The sequence below is a fragment of the Mobula birostris genome, chromosome 16, assembly GCF_030028105.1.
Source record: "Mobula birostris isolate sMobBir1 chromosome 16, sMobBir1.hap1, whole genome shotgun sequence".
Classification (NCBI taxonomy): Eukaryota; Metazoa; Chordata; class Chondrichthyes; order Myliobatiformes; family Myliobatidae; genus Mobula; species Mobula birostris.
In genome coordinates this window covers 70,124,981-70,147,191 of record NC_092385.1, presented here as the reverse complement: position 1 = coordinate 70,147,191, position 22,211 = coordinate 70,124,981, and the positions used below count along the sequence as shown (strand labels likewise).

Here is a 22,211-nt window from a genome sequence, read left to right as displayed (position 1 = left end):
CACAATCAGTATCCAGTTTCTGCCTTATCCCTATAACCTTTGATTCCACTATCTTTAATAGCTCTATCCATCTCTTTCTTGAAAGCATCCAGAGACTTGGCCTCCACAGCCTTCTGGGGCAGGGCATTCTATGTATCCACCACTCTCCGGGTGAAAAAGTTTTTCCTCAACTCCGTTCTAAATGGCCTACCCCTTATTCTTAAATTGTGGCCCCTGGTTCTGGATTCACCCATCAGCGGGAACATGCTTCCTGCCTCCAGCGTGGCCAATCCCTTAATAATCTTATATATTTCAATTAGATCCCCTCCCAGCCTTCTAAATTCCAGAGTATACAAGCCCAGTCGCTCCAATCTTTCGACATATGACAGTCCCGCCATCCCGGGAATTAACCTTGTGAACCTATGCTGCACTCCCTCAATAGCAAGAATGTCCTTCCTCAAATTTGGAGACCAAAACTGCACACAGTACTCCAGGTGTGGTCTCACCAGGGCCCTGTACAGCTGAAGAAGGACCTCTTTGCTCTTATACTCAATTCCCCTTGTTATGAAGGCCAGCATGCCATTAGCTTTCTTCACTGCCTGCTGTACTTGCATGCTTGCTTTCAGTGACTGATGTACAAGAACACCTAGATCTCGTTGTACTTCCCCTTTTCCTAACTTGACTCCATTTAGATAATAATCTGCCTTCCTGTTCTTACCACCAAAGTGGATAACCTCACATTTATCCACATTAAACTGCATCTGCCATGCATCTGTCCACTCACTCAGCCTGTCCAAGTCACCCTGCATACTCATAACATCCTCCTCACATTTCACACTGCCACCCAGCTTTGTGTCATCGGAAAATTTGCTAATGTTACTTCTAATTCCCTCATCTAAATCATTAATATATATTGTAAATAGCTGCTGTCCCAGCACTGGACCCTGCAGTACCCCACTGGTCACCGCCTGCCATTCTGAAAGGGACCCGTTAATCACTACTCTTTGTTTTCTGTCAGCCAGCTAATTTTCAATCCATGTCAGTACTCTGTCCCCAATACCATGTGCCCTAATTTTGCCCACTAATCTCCCATGTGGGACTTTATCAAAGGCTTTCTGAAAGTCCAGGTACACTACATCTATGGGCTCTCCCATGTCCATTTTCATAGTTACATCCTCAAAAAATTCCAGAAGATTAGTCAAGCACGATTTCCCCTTCGTAAATCCATGCTGACTCGGACCGATCCTGTTACTGCTATCCAGATGTGTCGTAATTTCATCTTTTATAATTGACTGCAGCATCTTTCCCACCACCGACATCAGGCTAACCGGTCTATGATTCCCTGTTTTCTCTCTTCCTCCCTTCTTGAAGAGAGGGACAACATTAGCCACCCTCCAATCCACAGGAACTGATCCTGAATCTATAGTACATTGGAAAATGATTACCAATGCATCCATGGTTTCTAAAGCCACCTTCTTAAGTACCCTGGGATGCAGACCATCGGGTCCCGGGGACTTATCAGCCTTCAGACCCAACAGTCTATCCAACACCATTTCCTGTCTAATATAAATTTCCTTCAGTTCATCCATTACCCTAGGTCCTTTGGCCACTATTATATCTGGGAGATTGTTTGTGTCTTCCCTAGTGAAGACAGATCCAAAGTACCTGTTCAACTCGTCTGCCATTTCCTTGTTCCCCATAATAAATTCACCCGTTTCTGTCTTCAGGGGCCCAATTTTGGTCTTAACTACTTTTTTCCTTTTCACATACCTAAAGAAGCTTTTACTATCCTCCTTTATATTCTTGGCTAGTTTACCCTCATACCTCATTTTTTCTCCGCGTATTGCCTTTTTAGTTACCTTCTGTTGCTCTTTAAAAGTTTCCCAATCCTCCGGCTTCTCACTTCTTTGCTATGTTATACTTCTTCTCTTTTATTTTTATACTGTCCATTACCTCCCTTGTCAGCCACGGCCTCCCCCTTACTCCCCTTAGGATCTTTCTTCGTCTTTGGAATGAACTGATCCTGCACCTTCCACATTATCCCAGAAACACTTGCCATTGCTGTTCCACTGTCATCCCTGCTAGGGAATTGTTCCATTGAACTTTGGCCAGCTCCTCCCTCATAGCACCATAGTTCCCTTTGTTCAACTGTAATACTGACACTTCCGAGTTTCCCTTCTCCCTCTCAAATTGTAGATTAAAACTTATCATATTATGGTCACTACCTCCTAATGGCTCCTTTACCTCGAGGTCCCTGATCAAATCCGGTTCATTGCACAACACTAAATCTAGAATTGCGTTCTCTCTGGTAGGCTCCAGTACAAGCTGTTCTAAGAATCCCTCTCGGAGGGACTCCACAAACTCCCTTTCTTGAGGTCCAGTACCAACCTGATTCCTCCAGCCTACCTGCATGTTGAAATCCTCCATAACAACTGTAGCATTACCTTTGCGACATTCCAGTTTTAAGTCTTGATTCAACTTACACCCTACATCCAGTCTACTGTTTGGGGGCCTGTAGATAACTCCCATTAGGGTCTTTCTACCCTTAGAATTTCTCAGTTCTATCCATACTGACTCTGCGTCTCCTGATTCTATGTCCCCCCTCGCAAGGGACTGAATATCATTCCTCACCAACAGAGCCACCCCACCCCCTCTGCCCATCAGTCTGTCCTTTCGATAGGACGTATACCTTGCATATTCATTTCCCAGGCCCTGTCCACTTGAAGCCATGTCTCTGTTATTCCCACAACATCATACTTACCAATTTCCAACTGTGCCTCAAGCCCATCCACTTTATTTCTTATACTCCGTGCATTCATATACAATACTTTTAATTCATTACTCCCCTCACCTCCCATATCAGTTCCTATTTCTCTTGGCCATACTGTACGATCTCTTCTTGAACTTTCTGCTCTGTTGATTCTGCTGTCTTTCTTAACTTTTCTTATTCTCACTTTCTCTTTATCTTCATCCTTATATTTCCAGAAAACAAAGTTCAATGTAAGTTTATTATGAAAGTACATATTTATCATAATAAACAACCCTGAGATTGATTTTTTTTGTGGACATTAACAATAAATACAAGAAACACAATAAAATCACTGAAAGACCACTCTGAGCAGGATGGGCAGACAGCCAGTGTGCAAAAGACAACCAGCTATGCAAATACAAAAAAAAGGAGTAATAATAATAATAAGCAATAAATATGAAAAACATGAGAGCTATATTTTTAATATTTACTATCGATTTGTTCTCCAAGGAGTGCGAAGTGCAGAATCAAATATTGCTGTGATGATTGTATGTTCTAGTATCAATTGTTTGGCAAAAATAAAGTATAAGTATTAAAAGTGAGTCCAAAGGTTGTGAGACCAGTTCAGTGATGGGGCAAGTGAAACTGAGTGAAGTTATCCCCTGTGGTTCAAGACCACTTATTCAAATAATGGTTACTTATTATAGTTACCTAGTATAGTTATGGTTACTTAGTGTTAATAGTGGTTACTTATTCAAATAATGCAGAACGAAGAAGTTTCCAGAGCTTTTCAGAATTATACTTTGTGTAACCATATGAAAACAGTATAAGAACTACTTAAAATACAAGCAGATAATTAATTGTTAAAATGAAAAGAAAATAATAGTTCAGCAGTCTAACATAAGAATTAAACAGTGGAATCTAACACAACTCTCTCGAGTCTGATGAATCCCAAGGAACCCATGTTGCTTGGTTTTGATTGAGTTCACTGGTAGTTGCTAAGTGGACTAGGCCTTAGCGTTTGGGAGAATAAGAGGTGTTCCCAATGGAAATTAAAGAATTTTTTTCAGGCTCGACAGTGTGAATGCAGTGAGGGCCTGTATTTCCGCTGGCTGAGGAGACTGAAACCAGTGATCACAGTCTCAGGCCATTTAAGATTGAGATGAGGAGTAATTTCTTCATTCAGAGGCTGGTGAATGTTTGCAATTTGTCACCTTAGAGCTCTACAGAGGCTTAGTCAGTAAGTTCATTTAAAACATATTGCTGGATGTTAAGGAGAAAGGGACATGGTGGTTGCACAAGAAAATGACATTGAGGTGGAAGATAATCTGGATTAATGACGCAGCAGGCTCAAAGGCCAGTTCTGCTTATTTCTTCTCCTAATCCTTATGTTTGACTGGTGTTGTTGAGCTACATGCTTCATTGATAGGCAAGAGATGGAACAGACTGTGCAAGGTTCTAATGTAGGTTGTAAAACACAAAAGCAATATCCGTGTTGGACTTAATCTTCAAATATTTGCATTTCAAGTCTCTAAGCCTTAATATAATTTATTAATGCCTTGGTTTTCTGGCCTTAAGGGCTGAAGCTTTACTATCAGAGCTTTTCCGTAGCCATACATACTACGGACGGAATGGTGGCATAATGCTTTACAGTGCCAATGATCACCAGTTCAAATCCCACCACTGTCTTTGTGTGATTAAGCTCTCCTTGTGATTGCATGGATTTCCCTCTGGGTGCTCCATTTCCTCCCACATTTCAAATACGTTAAGGTTAGGAAGTTGTGGGCATTCTACAGTGGCCATACTTAGACCATAAAACATAGGAGCAGAGCTAGGCATTCAGCCCATCAAGTCTTCTCCACTATTCCATCATGGATGACCCTGGATCGCACTCAATCACATTCAACTGCCTTCTCACCACAATCTTTGACGCCCTGACCAATCATGAAACTATCAAATTTCGCTTTAAATATACCCACGGTCTTGGCCTCCACAGTTTTCTGTGACAGAGCATTCTATAGATTCACTACTCTCTGTCTAAAAAAAATTCCTCTTTACCTCTGTTCTAAAAGGCTGGCCCCTCAATTTTGAGGCTGTGCCATCTAGTTCTAGATACCCCACCATTGAAAACCTCCACCCCACATCCACCCTCTTTAGTCCTTTCAACATTCTGTAAGTTTCAATGAGATACCTTTATTGTGCCCTATAAAGGCTCAGGATTGTCTCTTTGTTTTATATTCTTTACCATTGAAATGAATGCCAACATTGCATTTGCCTTCCTTACCACAGACTCAACCTGTAAATTAACCTTCTGGATGTTTTGCACAAGGATCCTTATGTTCCTCTGCACCTCTGTTATTTGAATTTGCTCCCCATTTAGATAATAGTCTGCTCTTTTGTTCCTTTTACAATGTGCATTATCATACATTTCCCAACACAGTATTCCATCTGCCACTTTTTTGCCCATCCCTCAATTTGTCTAGATCCTGCTGCAATCGCATTGCTTCCTCAGCACTAACTACCCCTCAACCTATTTTTGTATCATCCACAAACTTTGCCGCAAGGCCATCAATTCCACTATCTAAGTCACTGGCAAACAGTATAAAAAGTAGCAGTTCTAATACTGATCCCTGAGGAACACTACTAGTCACTTGCAGCCAACCACAAAAATCTCCCTTTTATTCCCACTCACGGCCTCCTGCCTGTCAGCCATTCCTCTATCCATGCCAATTGTCATGGTCCGGTCCGTGAAGTCCACATTCCGGTTCACGGTCCGGTCTGTGGACTTAGGACTCCGGGTCTTCCAGCTGTCCCTTGTTTTGATTGAGTTAATCATAAGCACCTGATTCTCATCTTGCAGCTTGGAATATAAGTAGCCTTGGAGTTGAGTGTGAGCTGCTGGTTTGTCTTGTCAAGATCCCCTGGGAGCAACCTGCTGGTGGAAGGCCGGAGTGGCCACTTACCAACTTTAGGCCGTGATTGGGGAATGTCCCCTCATGGAGCCTTGCTGGCAGTAGTTGGAGCTGTCTTTGTAGGTAGGGATTCAGCTGTTTCGTGGGCCAGATGAGTGGCCGTCAGCCACTCCGAGCTAGGTAGGGATCCGGCTTTTTCTGTAGCCAGCCAAGGTTGCTGGCCGTAACTGCTACCTGGAGCAACCCTGATGCAGATATGGAACTGTCTGTTGTTTTTTGGTGTTTGTCTCTTCTTGTCCTTGCCTCTGTGGGGCAAGTCAGGCCATTCTGCCATTGCCCTGCGGGGGATCTGCCTTGTCTTTGCCTCTGTTGGGTAAGTCTGGCCGTTCTGCCGTTACCCGACGGATGATCCTGTCCCACCTTGGTGTGGAAATGTTGAGTTCTGGCTTGTCTAAGTATAAGTCCCGACTCTGTCTATGTACTGTCCTGTCTCATGTTGGTGTCGTGTTAAAGATGAGTCCCGGCTTTTCGAAGGATAAGTCCCTGCTTTATGTTGATGTACAGTTCCCAGTCTGTCTCCAAGCTCCAGCCTCCGAGTTATCAGCTTCCACATTCCAAGAGCCAAGACCCCAGCCTGCAGCCTCAAGAGCCAAGACCCCAGCCTGTCTCCAAGTTCAAGAGCCAAGACCCCAGCTGTGTCCTGTCCGGTAGCCATGTCATGCCCTTGCCTAGTTCTGGGGTCCAAGCCCCAGGCAAAACCCAGGTCCTGGGTCCTTGTCCAGGCTCTGGCTCGGAGTCCAAGCCCAGGCTCCTAGTTCATAGGTCCTTGTCCGGGTTCCCTGTGTCTAGTCCATGTCCGAGCCCAAGTCTGCATTCTTGTCCCTGCTCCTTGTCTGTATCCTGTCATGTCCCTACTCTAGTCAAGTCCTGTTCCTTGTACTTCAGTGTCTGTGTCTTGCATTTGGGTCTGCACCAGCACCCCCTTTGTGACACCAGTATCTTTTCTGTAACACCATAGGATTTTATCTTGTTAAGCGGCCTCCTATATAGCACCTTTTCAAATGCCTTCTTAAAATCCAGGTAAGTGACAGCCATTGCTTTGTCCACCCTGCTTGTTAGTTCCTCGAAGAACTCTAACAGATCTGTCAGGCAATATTTCCCTTTACAGAAACCATGCTGACTTTGACTCTTTTTTTATCATTGGCCTCCAAGTACCTTGAAACCTCATCCTTAATAATAGACTACAACACTTTCCCAACCATTTAGGTTAGGCCGACTGGCCTATAATTTCCTTTCTTTTGCCTTCTTCCCTTCTTAAATAGTGGAGTGACATTTGCAATTTTCCTGTCATCTGGAACCATGCCAGAACCAAGTGATTCTTGAAAGATCATAACCCATGCATCTGCTATCTTTTCAGCAACCTCTCTCAGAAATTCTGGGCCTCCCTTGGACTGTATTCACCATTGATGCAAATGATATACTTTACTGTATGTTTCTATATTTTAATGTACATGTGACAGGTTACTCTTCCTTATGGGATGAGAGTGCAAACTCTAGCCAAAAAGAACATTGCCTTTGTGGATTCCAGAGTAGAAAGGTTTGTAAGGTGTTTTCTTTTGTATGTGCCTCAGATGGCCACAAATCTACTGGAAGTATTAAATAACTGTTTTCATTATAAGTCAATTTGTGTTAAAAAGTTCTGACAGCTGAAAGAAATTGAAATTGCTCATCTCATTACAGGGCATTTTGGGAGCGTTTACCATGGTCTGTACAGAGATCAAACTAAAGAAATTCATTGTGCTGTGAAGTCATTGAATCGTACGTACAAAGCATGCTGTCATTGTTTTATTCCTTCATCCTAATTTAGTTATTGTTTTCTGAAGAATCCCTTAACCTCACTTCACCATTCATATATCATACACTGCTTTGCTCTTGTGATAATCTGCATTGTGCAAAGACTATTTCATTCAAGTTTGAGTTCAAGTTTAAATTCATTGTCATTCAATCATACAAATGTATATTGCCAAGTGAAACCATATACCTCTGGACCAAAGTGCACAACACAGTACATATAACACACACATGACACCAATTAATATTAACACAAATAAATTAACAAATAATAAGGTGCATATATGATACAAGTTTAAAAAATAAACAGTATAACGCTACTCGCATTTCGTACATGATGACACCTGGGTGGTGGTAGGGAGTTCAGTAGTCTCACGGACTGAAGCTGTTTCTTATCCTAACAACACACATCAAAGTTGCTGGTGAACGCAGCAGGCCAGGCAGCATCTCTAGGAAGAGGTACTAACTAACTCTTACTAACTAACTAACTCTTACTAACTCTTCCTTCAGTTAGTCCTGACGAAGGGTCTCGGCCTGAAACGTCGACTGTACCTCTTCCTAGAGATGCTGCCTGGCCTGCTGCGTTCGCCAGCAACTTTGATATGTGTTGCTTGAATTTCCAGCATCTGCAGAATTCCTGTTGTTTGCGTCTTATCCTAACAGTTCTTGTCCTATTGCTACAGTACCTAGTATCTCTTGCCTGATGGTAGTGGGTCAAAGAGATTGTTGGACAGATGGAAGCAATCACTGGCAATGCTATGGGCCCTGAATATGCAGTACTCCTCCCTCCCAATTTCTTTGTTCATTGAAATGGCAAAGTTCTTTGTCACTGCCAAGAGTGCTGTCTTTTGGATGAGACTGTGATCTTAGAGGGAAATGTACCATGGCTCAGTGTAGCTCACATCCCCATATTTATTCAGGCAATGTGTTGGGGAGAATTCCTGGGATACCAAGAAAATGCCCACTCTTTGTACTCTTGCAAATCTGACATTGCATTGAAGATATAAAACATCCCCAGAACTTTACCAGAACCAAGAAGCAGACTGCAGAAAGAGTTGGATGTCACCTCTTTTGGGGTGGGTGCAGTAAGAGACTACAACACCAGATTCAGGAGCAATTATCAGGCTCCTGAACAACATGGATAACATTACTTACCTCAACTCTGAACTGATTCCAAGACCTACGGACTCACTTTCAAGGAGGCTACAACTCATATTTTCAGTCTACCTACCTATCTATCTATCCATCTTTATTTTGATTTATGATTGTTTGTATTTGCACAGTTTGACTTCCTTTGTACATTGGTTGTCAGTCTTTGTGTGTAGTTTTTCACTGATTCTGTTGTATTTCTTTGTCTATTGCAAATATCCGTAAGAAAACAAAACTCAGTAGTATATGATGGATATATACATACTTTGATAATAAGTTTACTTTGAACTTCTGAACTTTGAGACTTGGTGTTTTCTAAGTCTTCACGCTGCAGTAACAAACAACTTGTTGGTGGAACTCAGCATCGGTCAATCAGCATCTGTTGGGTGTGTTTATTTTTCTTTGTGACTGTTTTTCTAAAATCATAACCATATCTGCTAGATGCTGTGTGCTGTTGGTACTGTGTTTTGTACCTTGACCCTGGAGGAACGCTGTTTTGTTTGACTGTATTCATGTACAGTATAGTGGAATGATAATTAGACTTGAACTTGGATGGATCTTTTGGGCTCAGACCCTGCTCGGGATCTAAAGCATCAACAATTCCCCCGTCCCCCACCCCCACAGCTACTGCTATACCTGCTGAGCTCCTGCAGCGGATTGTTTCAGCATCCGCAGTCCTCTTTTTCAGCCTATTTGGATTTTGAGAAACCTGACTATACCTTAGATGAACCAACATCTCCAGTCCCTTGGTGTTCATTAATTCACCCTGGTTACCATTGCCCTTAACACCGTGGGCATAGCAACCCAGAAATATTTAGGAGGTACAACTTACCATCACCTTGTACTTATTTTAGAGATACTATGCAGAACGGACTCTTTCGGCCGTTCGAGCCGCACCACCTAGCAACCCTGATTTAACTCTAGTGTCATTACAGGACAATTTAAAACAACCAGTTAATTTACTAACCGGTATGTCATTGGACGGTGGGAGGAAATCAGAGCATGTAGAGGAAACCCATGCGGTCAAGGGGAGAATGTACAAACTCCTTACAGAAGATGCCTTAAGGGGATTTTAAGAGTTTGCAGTTAAATGCCAGCCTAACCAGTGAAGCCCGCATCCATTGAATATATTCTAAACAATACACAAATCCGCCATGCAAATAAAACTTGCAATAGTGTTTGAAAGACTTCCTCCTTTATCCCTGTCCTTAATGCTACTCTGCTCTCAAGTGATGGTTGCCTGTCATATCCAACGATGACGTGAAACCTGTGGGGAGAAAAGCCTAGAAATGGAAAAGCCATCGCACTGAGGCAGTTCCACTTTCACAAACTCGGAATTCCAGGTCCAGTGGTTCGAGTAATCATTACAAACTGGGGTCTTCCCTGGATGCAGTGGATGACCACAACATCTTCTGTGCCTTGTTATACCCTTTGGTCTCCATGGAGAGTTGCAGAACCTTTGAATCTCACTGTTGATCCCACCCAGTCTGTTCGAGCTGACTCCATATGCTAGGACAGGAATGGCCTAACCCACCTGTCAGCTCCCCTCACCCAATATCTCCCACCAGGTACCAGGGTGTGGCTGCTATCCCATCCAAACAGCTACTTGGAGCCACAGATGAGCGCTGAGTGTCTGGTGGGGAACAAAGGTGTTTGAGCTGCCACAGGAAGTGTATGACAAGCCCCTTCACCAAATGTGCTACTCCTCTCTGGACACTCCATACACCCCTGCTCACAAATATATTGCATACAGTTTGTATTCTGCGAAATTGCTTTTCTTTTTTTGTGGTGTTTCAACAGGGATTTCAGATGTTGAAGAGGTGGAGCAGTTTTTGAAGGAAGGTATTATCATGAAGGATTTCCACCATGAAAATGTCCTATCCTTGTTGGGAATTTTCCTTCCTAAGGAAGGGTTACCATTAGTAGTATTGCCATATATGAAGCACGGAGACCTCAGGCATTTTATCCGCCAGGAAGAGCGAGTAAGTAATAAGTCATACTCCATTAATTTGCATGGATAGGGAGAGCAGGGTAATGTGGTGCTCTCTTGTACATTGTGGTGCTTATGCGAGTGGATCACCCAATGCAATTTGCTCCCCAACCCCTGTCATTTCCCCTCACTGTGTTGTAACCTGGCTGCAATAAACCATCATTAGAACTTCACCATGGTCGGTCCCAAGCCTAGCTGCGAGGATTTTGGGCATGGGGCTAACAAACCCATCTCATAGAAACCCAGAGCTCCAGAAATGTTACCAAGAAGCTCCAAAGACCATCATCCTTGGGAAAGGAAGGGTGCATCAAGAAGATAGGCTACACCTCGGGACAATATGAGAGACTGGCCCAGTACAGAGGACTCTGCTGAGCTGCTGCCGACAGCCTATGCCCCAATAGGGGTGATGGGCTTAAGTAAGCATAAGATTAGAGAATCTGATTCTGTTGAAATGTAATAGAGGAGCTAGATAGAAGCACATTTTGTAGATAACTGTGAGCATGATTTAAAGAGCTGGCACTCTGTGATATTTAGCCATCTGGTCTTGGAAACCATGTTGTAAGCCTGACGCATTTTAGTTTTCCAAGACCTTTTCTCCTGATTGACCAGATCTTCTGTAAAATGCACCTATTTGTCTCTGTACAATCTTCCTATTTAAGGGCAGCAGAACAAAATAATCCCTACTCTGGATCTGATGCAGCACAAAAAACCCACAAAAGATAAGAACAAAATAATAATAACATAATAAATATAAATACATAAGATAACTAACATATATAGATTGATTGTATGTCCAAAAAGTGATACCAGTCTGTACATAAGGTGACTGACAGGAAATGTTAAAGTAGTGGTAGAGTTAGTGGGTGGAAGTGTTGATCAGCTGTACTGTTTGGGGGAAACTAACTGTTTCTGAGTCTGGTGGTCCTGGTGTGAATGCTATGTAGCCTCCTCCCTGTTGGGAGTGGGACAAACAGTCCATGAGCAGGGTGGGTGAGATCCTTCCAGATGTTACTGGCTCTTTTCCGGCACCTTTTCTAAGCTTTCCCTTTCATCCTGTTTTCTAACGGTTAACCCAACCCCTTTCTTTCCCTTTTTCGAAGCTGATATGCTGATGGGTAGCTACAGTACTGAATATGCAGTTTCTGATCATTGTTATACTGCATGAGAAGGCCAGTCACTTTCTACAGATATTAAAAAAAGGAATCAGATGTTTTACAGTAAAACTCTGAGAATGCAGGGTCTGGTCTGTGAGCTAGGGCCCAGAGTTTAAAAGGGTGTAAGGCTGGAGATACAGAGAACGCCTATAGACAGGGTCTGCACTGTGGATTGAGTGCTGAAGCCAGGGATCAGGAACTTGAGTTGTTTTGTAGCTTGGGCCATTCTTCTTAAGCCCATCACCACTGCTGGGGAATAGACCATTGACAGCAGCTTGCCAGAGTCCTCTGTCCTGGGCTAGTCCTTCAAGTTGTCCCCAAGTGTATCCCATCTTCTCCTTCCTCTCCCAGAGATGAGTTCTTTGGAGCTTCTGTATGTCTGGGATTTTAGCTTGGGCTAGCCCCATGTCCAACCCTCCTCCTTTCGCTGCTGGACTGGGGACTATCCATGGCAGAGATTTGGGACATGGTCCTTGTATATTATCCTCTCCAATTAAACTCACTGCATTCACTGGGGAAAAATACAACTATGGACCAATCAAAAACAAGAGAAAGTCTGCAGATGCTAGAAATCCAAGCAACACATAATAAATTTGGGAGGAACTCAGCAGACTAGGCAGTATCTATGGAAAAGAGTAGAGTTGAAGTTTCATGCAGAGACCCTTCACCAGGACTGAGGAGAAAAAAAAAAAGAGTCAGAGTAAAAAGATGGGGGGGGGGGGGGGGGGAGGGAGGAGGAAACACAAGGTGATAGGTGAAACCGGGTGGGGTGGGGGGGTGAAGGGTTGAAGTAAAGAGCTAGGAAGTTGATTGGTGAATGAGGTATAAGGCTGGAGAAGGGGAGAGGGCAGAAGGCCATGGAAGAAAGAAAAAGGAGGAGGAGCACCAGAGGGAGGTGATGGGCAGGTAAGGAGATAAGGTGAGAGAGGGAAATTGGAAATGTGAAATGGAGTAGGGGGTGGGGCACTACTGGAAGTTTGAGAAATCGATGTTCATGCCATTGGGTTGGAGGCTACCCAGAAGGAATATAGGGTGTTGTTCCTCCAACCTGAGTATGACATGAATAGACATGTCGGAATGGGAAGTGAAATTAAAATGGTGGCCACTGGGTCCTTCATGACAGAACTCAGCAGGCTGGGCAGTCTCTGTAGAGGGCAAAGAACTGTTGAGACTTTAGGTCGAAACAAGTTTCAACCGGAAATATTATTTATTTTTTTTTTTTTACTGCCTTTATTCCTGTGTTTGGTAAGAAGCAAGTTCCTTTTTAATTGACTTGAATAATTTAGCAATGTCTTGTTTTTGAAAATCTACTCCCCCCCCCCCCCCCCCCTCCATCGGAGCCTGTTTTCCTGAGCCACGTAAAAAGAGCTAGGAGACTTGTTAAGTGGAAGTTGATTAGATTCAGTATAGGTTGGTTTCATACACTTTGCCTTGGTCCAAATGAATTAACGTTGGTGGAGGATAACACAGTGAGCACTCTTGTCACTAAACCAGGTCAAATACAACTGGCAAATGCTCCTTAATTGAGAAAGTTTAGAAAATAGAGTTTGATTTGTACTGCAAAAGGACCATATTCAACAGTTGGATTGCTGTTGCTAGAGGGTCTCATTTAGGTGATCTATACCTCATTGTTGTAATTTGAAATACCTTGTGTTTTTATTTTCTCATGCACAGAATCCTACAGTGAAAGATTTAATAGGCTTTGGCCTCCAGGTTGCCAAGGGAATGGAGTACCTTGCCCAGAGGAAGTTTGTTCACCGAGATTTAGCAGCGAGAAACTGCATGTAAGTACTGTGGTGAATGGTGAACCCAGTAAGGAGATGATATTGAGATACTGAGGCGTCAAATGTAAAGAGACATTGGGCAAGATCCAAGTGTTGAAGAGCAGAAGGATTTTGGGGCCCAAGTTCATAGCTCCCTGAAAGTGGCTAACACAGGTCAGAGCCAGAGTCAGAATCAGGTTTATTATCACCGGCATGTGATGTGACACTTGTTAACTTAGCAGCAGCAGCAGCAGTTCAGTGCAATACATAATCTAGCACAGAGAAAAAAATAATAAATAAAATAAAACATAATAAATAACCAAGTAAATCAAGTACGTACATTGAATAGATTATTTTAAAAAAAAATGTGCAAAAACAAAAATACTGTATATTTAAAAAAAAAAAAGTGAGGTGGTGTCCAGAGCTTCAAAGTCCATTTAGGAATCGGGTGGCAGAGGGGAAGAAGCTGTTCCTCAATCGCTGACTGTGTGCCTTCAGGCTTCTGTATCTCCTACCTGATGGTAACAGTGAGAAAATGGCATGCCCTGGGTGCTGGATGTCCTTAATAATGGACACTGCCTTTCTGAGACACCGCTTCCTGAAGATGTCCTGGGTACTTTGTAGGCTAGTGCCCAAGATGGAGCTGACTAGATTTACAACCTACTGCAGCTGCTTTCGGTCCTGTGCAGTAAGGCACATGCATGCTTGCCTTTATTAGTTGAGGCAATGAGTTCAAAAATCAGGAAGTTAAGTTGTAGCTTTATAGTTAGGTCCCATCTGGAGCATTGCATACAGCTGGGGTCGCCCCACTGTAGGAAGGATCAGAAGAGTTTTACCAGGATGCTGCTTGGACTGTAGGGCACGTGCTATAATGAAAGATTGGACTAACTTGGGTTGTTTTCTCTGTAGCAGTGGAGGTGGAGGGGAGATCTGATAGAGGTTTATAAGATTATGAGAGACATAAACAGAGTAGACAGACGGTATCTTTTTCCCAGGATTGAAATGTCTAATAACAGAGGGCATGCATTGAAGGTGGGAGGGGCAAGTTTTTGCACAGGATGCCTGGAATGCACTGCTTGGGGTGGTGGAAGAGGCAGATACATCAGGGAATTTTTTTGAGATATTTAGATTGGCACATGAATTTGGGGAAAATGGGAGGATCTGGACATTGTGTAGGCAGAAGGGATTAGTTTAGTTGGTCATTTGATTACTAATTTAATTGGTTTTGTAAAACATTGTAGGCCGAGTGGCCTGTCCTGTTCTATATTGTAAGTTCTGTGTTTTCAACACCAGGTGGAGCAGATCACAAGTGGTAACAGGTTTATGGAAACTGAGGCCATGTCAATGAATTCACTTCATGGCCTTTGGAAGACTTAGACAACACTACCTCAATGCCTCTGATTGCTGGAACCATCAGAATATAGAACAGTACAGCACAGTACAGGCCTTTCAGCCCACAATTTTGTGCTGACTTTTCAACCTACTCCAAGAACAAACTAATGCTTCATTCTTACACAGACCATTTTACTTTCCCCCATGTGCCTGGTTAAGAGTGTCATCTGTATTGAGCCTGCCATGCACCTACCACTTTCTGTGGATAGATACCTACCTCTGACATCCCCACTAAACTTTCCTCAAATCAGCTATAAATTATGCTTTCTTATCTCACCCAATGCAAGGTTGGTCGATTTCTTTGCAAAGGGACGTTATTGGAATTTCTCAGGGCTACTTATAGTTTGGGGCACCAGCAGCTCCACATCATTGACTTATGTTTCCATTGGCTGTTCTAGGCTGGATGAGGCATATGTAGTGAAGGTGGCTGATTTTGGGATGGCACGTGATGTTCTGGATAAAGAATATTACAGCATTCAGAACCATCGAAAGGCCAAGTTACCAGTTAAGTGGATGTCACTGGAGAGTCTACAGACCCAAAAATTCACAAGCAAGTCTGATGTGGTAAGTCTGCCCATGGTCATTAGTGCATCTGTCAGATTTTGGGGGTCATTCTTCGTTGCATAGATTACCTTTTATCTCGTTAATATCCTTGAGGTCTGTCCTGGCTGGTCTGTTGATAATGTGATGGGAGTGTGCAGTCCATCTCTGCAGCTCTCAGTTTTGTTCTCAATCCTACTTCCAGTCCTTCCCCTCACCCCCCACTTCATATTCTGGCTTCTTCCCCTTCCTTTCCATTCCTCATGAAGGGTCTCAGCCCGAAATGTCAACTCTATTCTTCTCCATAGATGCTGCCTGTCCTGCTGAGTTCCTCCAGCATTTTGTGTGTGTTGCTCTTCAGTTTATATTTGTGTTCCCTTCTTTCACTACCTTGCACTAAATTTTGTGTGTGTGTGTGTATATAAACATTCCTGTGTAAAATCCTGCACTGAGCCATTTCAAGTCAATCATTAACTTAATCTTAAATCAAGTAGTTATAAAAGTGCTAATCACAGGATTTCAATTTGCATGCTAATTAACAAACATGCCACAGATAAAATTAAACGAGTAAATATTTACTTACCTAGAGATACATTGTGGAATAGGCCCTTCTGGCCCTTCAAGCTGCACCACCCAGAATCACTCCCACCCCAACAACCCCCTGTTTAAGCCTAACCTAATCACAGGACAATTTACAATGACCAGTTAACCTACTGACAGTCCAACTGGACTGTGGGAAGAAAGTGAAGCATCCGGAGAAAACCCACGGGTTCCATGGAAAGGACATACAGACTCCTTATAGAGAGACACCGGGACTGAATTCTGAACTGTGATGCATGGAGCTGTAATAGCATTGTGCTAACCATTATGCGACCGTAGTGCCCAAAAATATGCTTTAAGTTTGCAGATAATGAGGAATGGCAAAGCTTGTTTATAAAAGGCTGAGCTGACTAATAGCCAATGGTTCCACAGTGAACTGTGAGCTGTTGGTCACTTGGTGTAGGGGTCTGCGAGCTGTTGGTTGCTTTGTGCCCAGTTTGTTTTAGGCTTCCCGTGCAGGACTCTGAGACAAGCCAGACATCAAATGCCCATTCATCGGAGTTCTCCTGTCTGACCCCTTTCCAGTGATTGTGGCTGTGAAACACTCCCTTACTTTATACCAGAGAGCTTTGACTTTGGCCTACCAACTTCATTTAAATTAGAAGTCATTCAAGATTGAGGTTCAATTATTTCATTTTATTCCAATTTTTTTCTTTTACTAACTTATGTTGGTTTAATTACATTAATTATTTAAGCTTTTCATTAGGAGTCAAATGCTAGCAAATTGGTCCAGTTTAGATAGGCACCTTGGTTAACATGAACAAGTTAGGCCGCCAGGCCTGTGTGTGACTTTAGGGTCATACATCACAAACACAGGCCTTCTGGCCAAACTTGTTCATGACAACCAAGAGATTCATCTGAAATGGTCCTATCTGCCGGCATTTGCCTCTTACCCCTCTAAACCAGGGGTTCTAAACTTGGGGTCCACAGGCCCTTCCATTAATGGTAGGGGCCCATGGCATAAAAAAGGTTCGGAGCCCCAGTTTGGAGGAATTGCCTACTGGAGTTTCTATGGGTGGAAGTTAAGAACAGGATGGGGTCAATAACTCTACTGGGTGTTTTTTATAGACCATCTAATAGTAACAGGGACATCGAGGAACAGATAGGGTGACAGATTCTGGAAAGGTGTAATAATAACAGAGTTGTTGTGGTGGGAGATTTTAATTTCCCAAATATTGATTGGCAAGTCCCTGGAAGGTTTCTTGACACAATATGTAGAAAAGCCTACAAGAGGAGAGGCTGTACTTAATCTGGTATTAGGAAATGAACCTGGTCAGGTATCAGATCTCACAGTGGGAGAACATTTTAGAGATAGTGATCACAATCCTTTACTATAGCTTTGGAGAGGGATAGGAACAGACAACTTAGGAAAGCGTTTAATTGGATTAAGGGGAAATATGAGGCTATCAGGCAGGAACTTGGAAGCATAAACTGGAAACAGATGATCTCAGGAAAATATATAGAAGAAATGTGGCAAATGTTCAGGGGATATTTGCGTGAAGTTCTGTATAGGTACGTTCCAATGAGATAGGGAAGGGATGGTAGGGTACAGGAACCGTGGTGTACAAGGGCTGTTGTAAATCTAGTCAAGAAGAAAAGAGAGTTTACGAAAGGTTCAAAAAACTAGGTAATGATAGAGATTTAAAAGATTATAAGGCCAGCAGGAAGGATCTTAAGAATGAAATTAAGAGAGCCAGAAGGAACCATGAGAAGGTCTTGGTGGATAGGATTAAGGAAGACGCCAAGGTATTCTACAGGTATGTGAAGAGTAAGAGGATAAGACGTGAGAGAATAGGACCAATTAAGTGTGACAGTGATAAAGTGTGTATGGAACCGGAGGAGATAGCAGAGGTAGTTAATGAATAGTTTGTTTCAGTATTCATCACAGAAAAGGATCTTGGCAATTGTAGGGATGACTGAAAAGCTTGAGCATGTGGATATTAAGGAAGAGGATGTGTTGGAACTTTTGGAAAGCATCAAGTTGGATAAGTTACCGGGACTGGATGAGATGTACCCCAGGCTGCAGTGGGAGGTGAGACAGGTGATTGCTGAGCCTCTGGCAATGATCTTTGCATCATCAACGGGGACGGGATAGGTTGTGGAGGATTGAAGAGTTGCGGATGTTGTTCCCTTATTCAAGAAAGGGAGTGGAGATAGCCCAGGAAATTATAGACCAGTGAGTCTTACTTCAGTGGTTGGTAAGTTGATGGAGAAGATCCTGAGAGGCAGGATTTATGAACACTTGGAGAGGCATAATATGATTCAGAATAGTCAGCATGGCTTTGTCAAAGGCAGTTTGTGCCTTACGAACCTGACTGAATTTTTTGAGGATGTGACTAAACACATTGATGAAGGTAGAGCAGTAGATGAAGTGTATATGGATTTCAGCAAGTCACTTCATAAGGTACCCCATGCAAGGCTTATTGAGAAAGTAAGGAGGCATTGGATCCAAGGGGACATTGCTTTGTGGATCCAGAATTAGCTTGTCCACAGAAGGCAAAGAGTGGTTGTAGACAGGTCATATTCTGCATGGAGGTCAGTGACCAGTGGGGTGCCTCAGGGATCTGTTCTGGGACCCCTGTTCTTCATGACTTTTATAAATGACCTGGATGAGAAAATGGAGGGATGGGTTAGTAAATTTGCTGATGACACAAAGGTTGGAGGTGTCATGGATAGTGTGGAGGGCTGTGAGAGGTTACAATGGGACATTGATAGGATGCAAAGCTGGGCTGAGAAGTGGCAGATGGAGTTCAATTCAGATAAGCGTGAGGTGGTTCATTTTGGTAGGTCAAATATGATGGCAGACTCTTGGCAGCGTGGAGGATCAGAGGGATCTTGGGGTCCAAGTCCATAGGACACTCAAAGTTGCTGCACAGGTTGACTCTGTGGTTCAGAAGGCATATGATGAAATTACCTTCATCAATCATGGGATTGAGTTTAGGAGCTGAGAGGTAATGTTGCAGCTATATAGGACCCTGGTCAGACCTCACTTGGAGTACTGTGCTCAGTTCTGGTCGCCTCACTACAGGAAGGATGTGGAAACCATAGAAAGGGTGCAGAGGAGATTTACAAGGATGTTGCCTGGATTGGGGAGCATGCCTCATGAGAATAGGTTGAGTGAACTTGGCCTTTTCTCCTTGGAGCGACTGAGGATGAGAGGTGACCTGATAGAGGTGTATAAGATGATGAGAGGCAGTGATGGTGTGGATAGTCAGAGGCTTTTTCCCAGGACTGAAATGGCTAGCACAAGAGGGCACAGTTTTGAGGTGCTTAGAAGTAGGTACAGAGGAGATGTCAGGGATAAGTTTTATGCAGAGAGTGGTGAGTGCATGGAATGGGCTGCTGGCGACAGTGGAGGAGATGGATGCAATAGAGTCTTTTAAGAGACTCCTGGATAAGTGCCTGGAGCTTAGAAAAATGGAGGGCTGTGGGTAACCCTAGGTAATTTCTAAGGCAGGACATGTTAGGCTCGGTTTTGTGGGCCAAAGGGCCTATAATGTGCTGTAGGTTTTCTATGTTTCTATGTTTTAAACCATTTTTATTGAAATGTCTTTTAAACATTGGCATAATTACACAAATCTCAGCTGCTTTTAAATGAGGCATTTACATACATTTTAGTCTTTGACAACCAATGAGCTGTCAAAGGCTCGGGTTATCGATTTGGAAAGACTCTCGAGATACGTTACCTGAGATGAGTAACTTCTCGGAGCCCATACCCCCTCAAGCACCTCTTAGGCATGAAGGAGTTGCTCTTTCAGCCAGAGAGCCATAGACCACTGCAGCATAGAATCAAGCCATTTAGCCCATCTAGTCCATGCCTGCCCGATCTGCCTAGTCCCATCTATCTGCATCCAGACCATATCCTTTCAACCATGTGTCTATATCAACTTCTCTTAAATGTTACTATTGAACCCTTGTCTAGAACTTCTGTTGGCAGCTTATTCACACTCACACGTTCAAGCCTTCTGGATCCAACAAGGTGCAGGCAGGTGGGTGGAGTGTCAGGGCAGTGGGTCATATTTGGCAAGCTACCTGATCTTCACTCTTTCAGCTCTGTTTGCTTTGGGGTTGTGTTGATATCTGTCCCTGTTGTTACCTTCAGTGGTCTTTCGGAGTCTTGCTTTGGGAACTACTGACTCGAGGAGCACCACCCTACCCAGAGGTCGACCCATACGACATCACAAGATACCTGCTAAAGGGGCGAAGGTTACCTCAGCCAGAATACTGCCCAGATGAGCTGTGAGTGCTTTCATATATGGTCTGTCTTTGCTGTTTCTGAATGTTGAAGGTAGATGTCATCTCCTCTGCAAATGGCTGTGTCAAAATGAATCGCAGGGTTGTATATAGTGACATATAGTGAATATACTTTGATAATAAATTTACTTTGAACATTGAAATTTGAACAATAGTGCAAAAGAAATAGGAGAAAAGTAGATAATTTCTGTCTTTGAGCCAACTAGGCCACACTGGTTCAAGGGTGATCGCAATACTATTTTCGTACTCTATCACCCTGTCTCTCAATGCCTTGAATGCACTGTAATCTATCTATCTATGTTTTAAATGCAATTAATGACAGAACATCTGCAGTCTTCTAAGATAAAGAAGGTGATGACCTGCCCCTTAATTTAAGATTTTCAGCCTTGGTTCTTATATTTAGAGCCAAGACAACCATTTCCCTGCATTGACACTGTTCAAATCTTTATCTGTTTCAGAAAGTAGACCATGGAATAGTACAGCACAAGAACATGCCCTTCAGCCCACCATGACTGTGCTGACCATGATGCACATCTGTTTACACATGGTTTATATCCCTCCTTTCCCTACTGGTTATGTGCCTATTGTACCTGCTTCCACCACAGGCAACTACTATTCTCTGAGTTTAAAAAAAATCTTGCCACATAGATCTCCTTTAAACTCTGTCCACCTCACATTAAACGTGTGCCCTCATGTAGTTGACATGTCCAATTTGGAAAAGTAGACTCTGACTGACTACCATATAATTTTTTAAAATTTAACTGCACTGCAGCAGACAGGAATGCTCTACAACGTGTAGTCAAAACTGTCCAACGTATCACTGCCTTTAACCTTACCACCGTCGAGGACATGCATACAGAAAGGTGCTGTGAAAGGGCCAGTAACATTATGAAGGATCTACACACCCTGCTCTTAGACCGTTTGTCTCCAGGACCACCAGACTCACAATCAGTTACTTTATCCAGACAGCAAGGCTGATCAACACATCCACCCACTAACTCCATCACTACTTTATTAGTTCCCATCAGTCACCTTATGTATAGCCTGGCATCACATTATGGACGTACAATCAATCTATGTACATAAGCTATCTCCTGTATTTTTATTGTTTTTATTAATATTATTGTTGTGTTCTTTATTTTTTGCGTTTTTTGTGCTCAATGGATTATGAGTAACAATTATTTCATTCTCCTTATACTTGTGTACAGGAAATGACATTAAACAATCTTGAATTATGTCATCTCTCACCCTCCAGAAATAAACAATCCAAGTGTGTCCAGTCTTTCCTTACAGAGACATAACCTACACCATTTCACACACGCTATTGTGGTTACAAATCTGATAAATTCCTGCTACATTTCCTCCGTAACAAATGCATTCTCCTTCCAAAGTTAGCCCTTTTGCATTAAGCACTCCCCTGTAATTGTTATAAACTTTCTAGCCTAGTGAATGTGTATTAATATTGGTTACTAGCATGCCATTTAAGTTTGTCTCTTGTTTTTTTGCATTCCTAAGCCTTTTGTCTTTGGTTTGGTTTGATTCAGATTTACTTAGTTATCACTTGGAGATTAAGACACACAATGGAATACATTATTTGCATCAACACAAACTAAAGATGAACACAAGACACTCTGCAGATGTTGGAAATCCAGAGCAACAAATATGTGCTGGGGTAGCCCACAAGTGTCACCACACATTCTGATATATTGTGTTCTGGTGAGCACGCTCACAATGCTCACAACATCTCCACAGAAGACATGCTCTCTAATCCAGCAAATCTTCTCTGCAGCCTCTCTAAAGCCTCCACATCCTTCCTATACTGAGGAGGCATTAGAGAGGGTGCAGTGATTTACTAGTAATATACTCATAAGGTACTTA

General features: G+C 42.9%; 1 protein-coding gene across 3 annotated transcripts in view; it reads left to right on the top strand.

The window, feature by feature from the left end:
- Window positions 1–22,211, top strand: part of mst1rb (macrophage stimulating 1 receptor b) — a 268,407-nt gene that overhangs the window by 236,099 nt on the left and 10,097 nt on the right. For all 3 annotated transcript variants that reach the window (XM_072280811.1, XM_072280812.1, XM_072280813.1), the window contains exons 16-20: window positions 7,381–7,458; window positions 10,441–10,622; window positions 13,459–13,568; window positions 15,338–15,503; window positions 20,182–20,318. In XM_072280811.1, coding sequence (XP_072136912.1) covers window positions 7,381–7,458; window positions 10,441–10,622; window positions 13,459–13,568; window positions 15,338–15,503; window positions 20,182–20,318 — 673 coding nt within the window. The remainder of the gene's footprint in view (window positions 1–7,380; window positions 7,459–10,440; window positions 10,623–13,458; window positions 13,569–15,337; window positions 15,504–20,181; window positions 20,319–22,211) is intronic.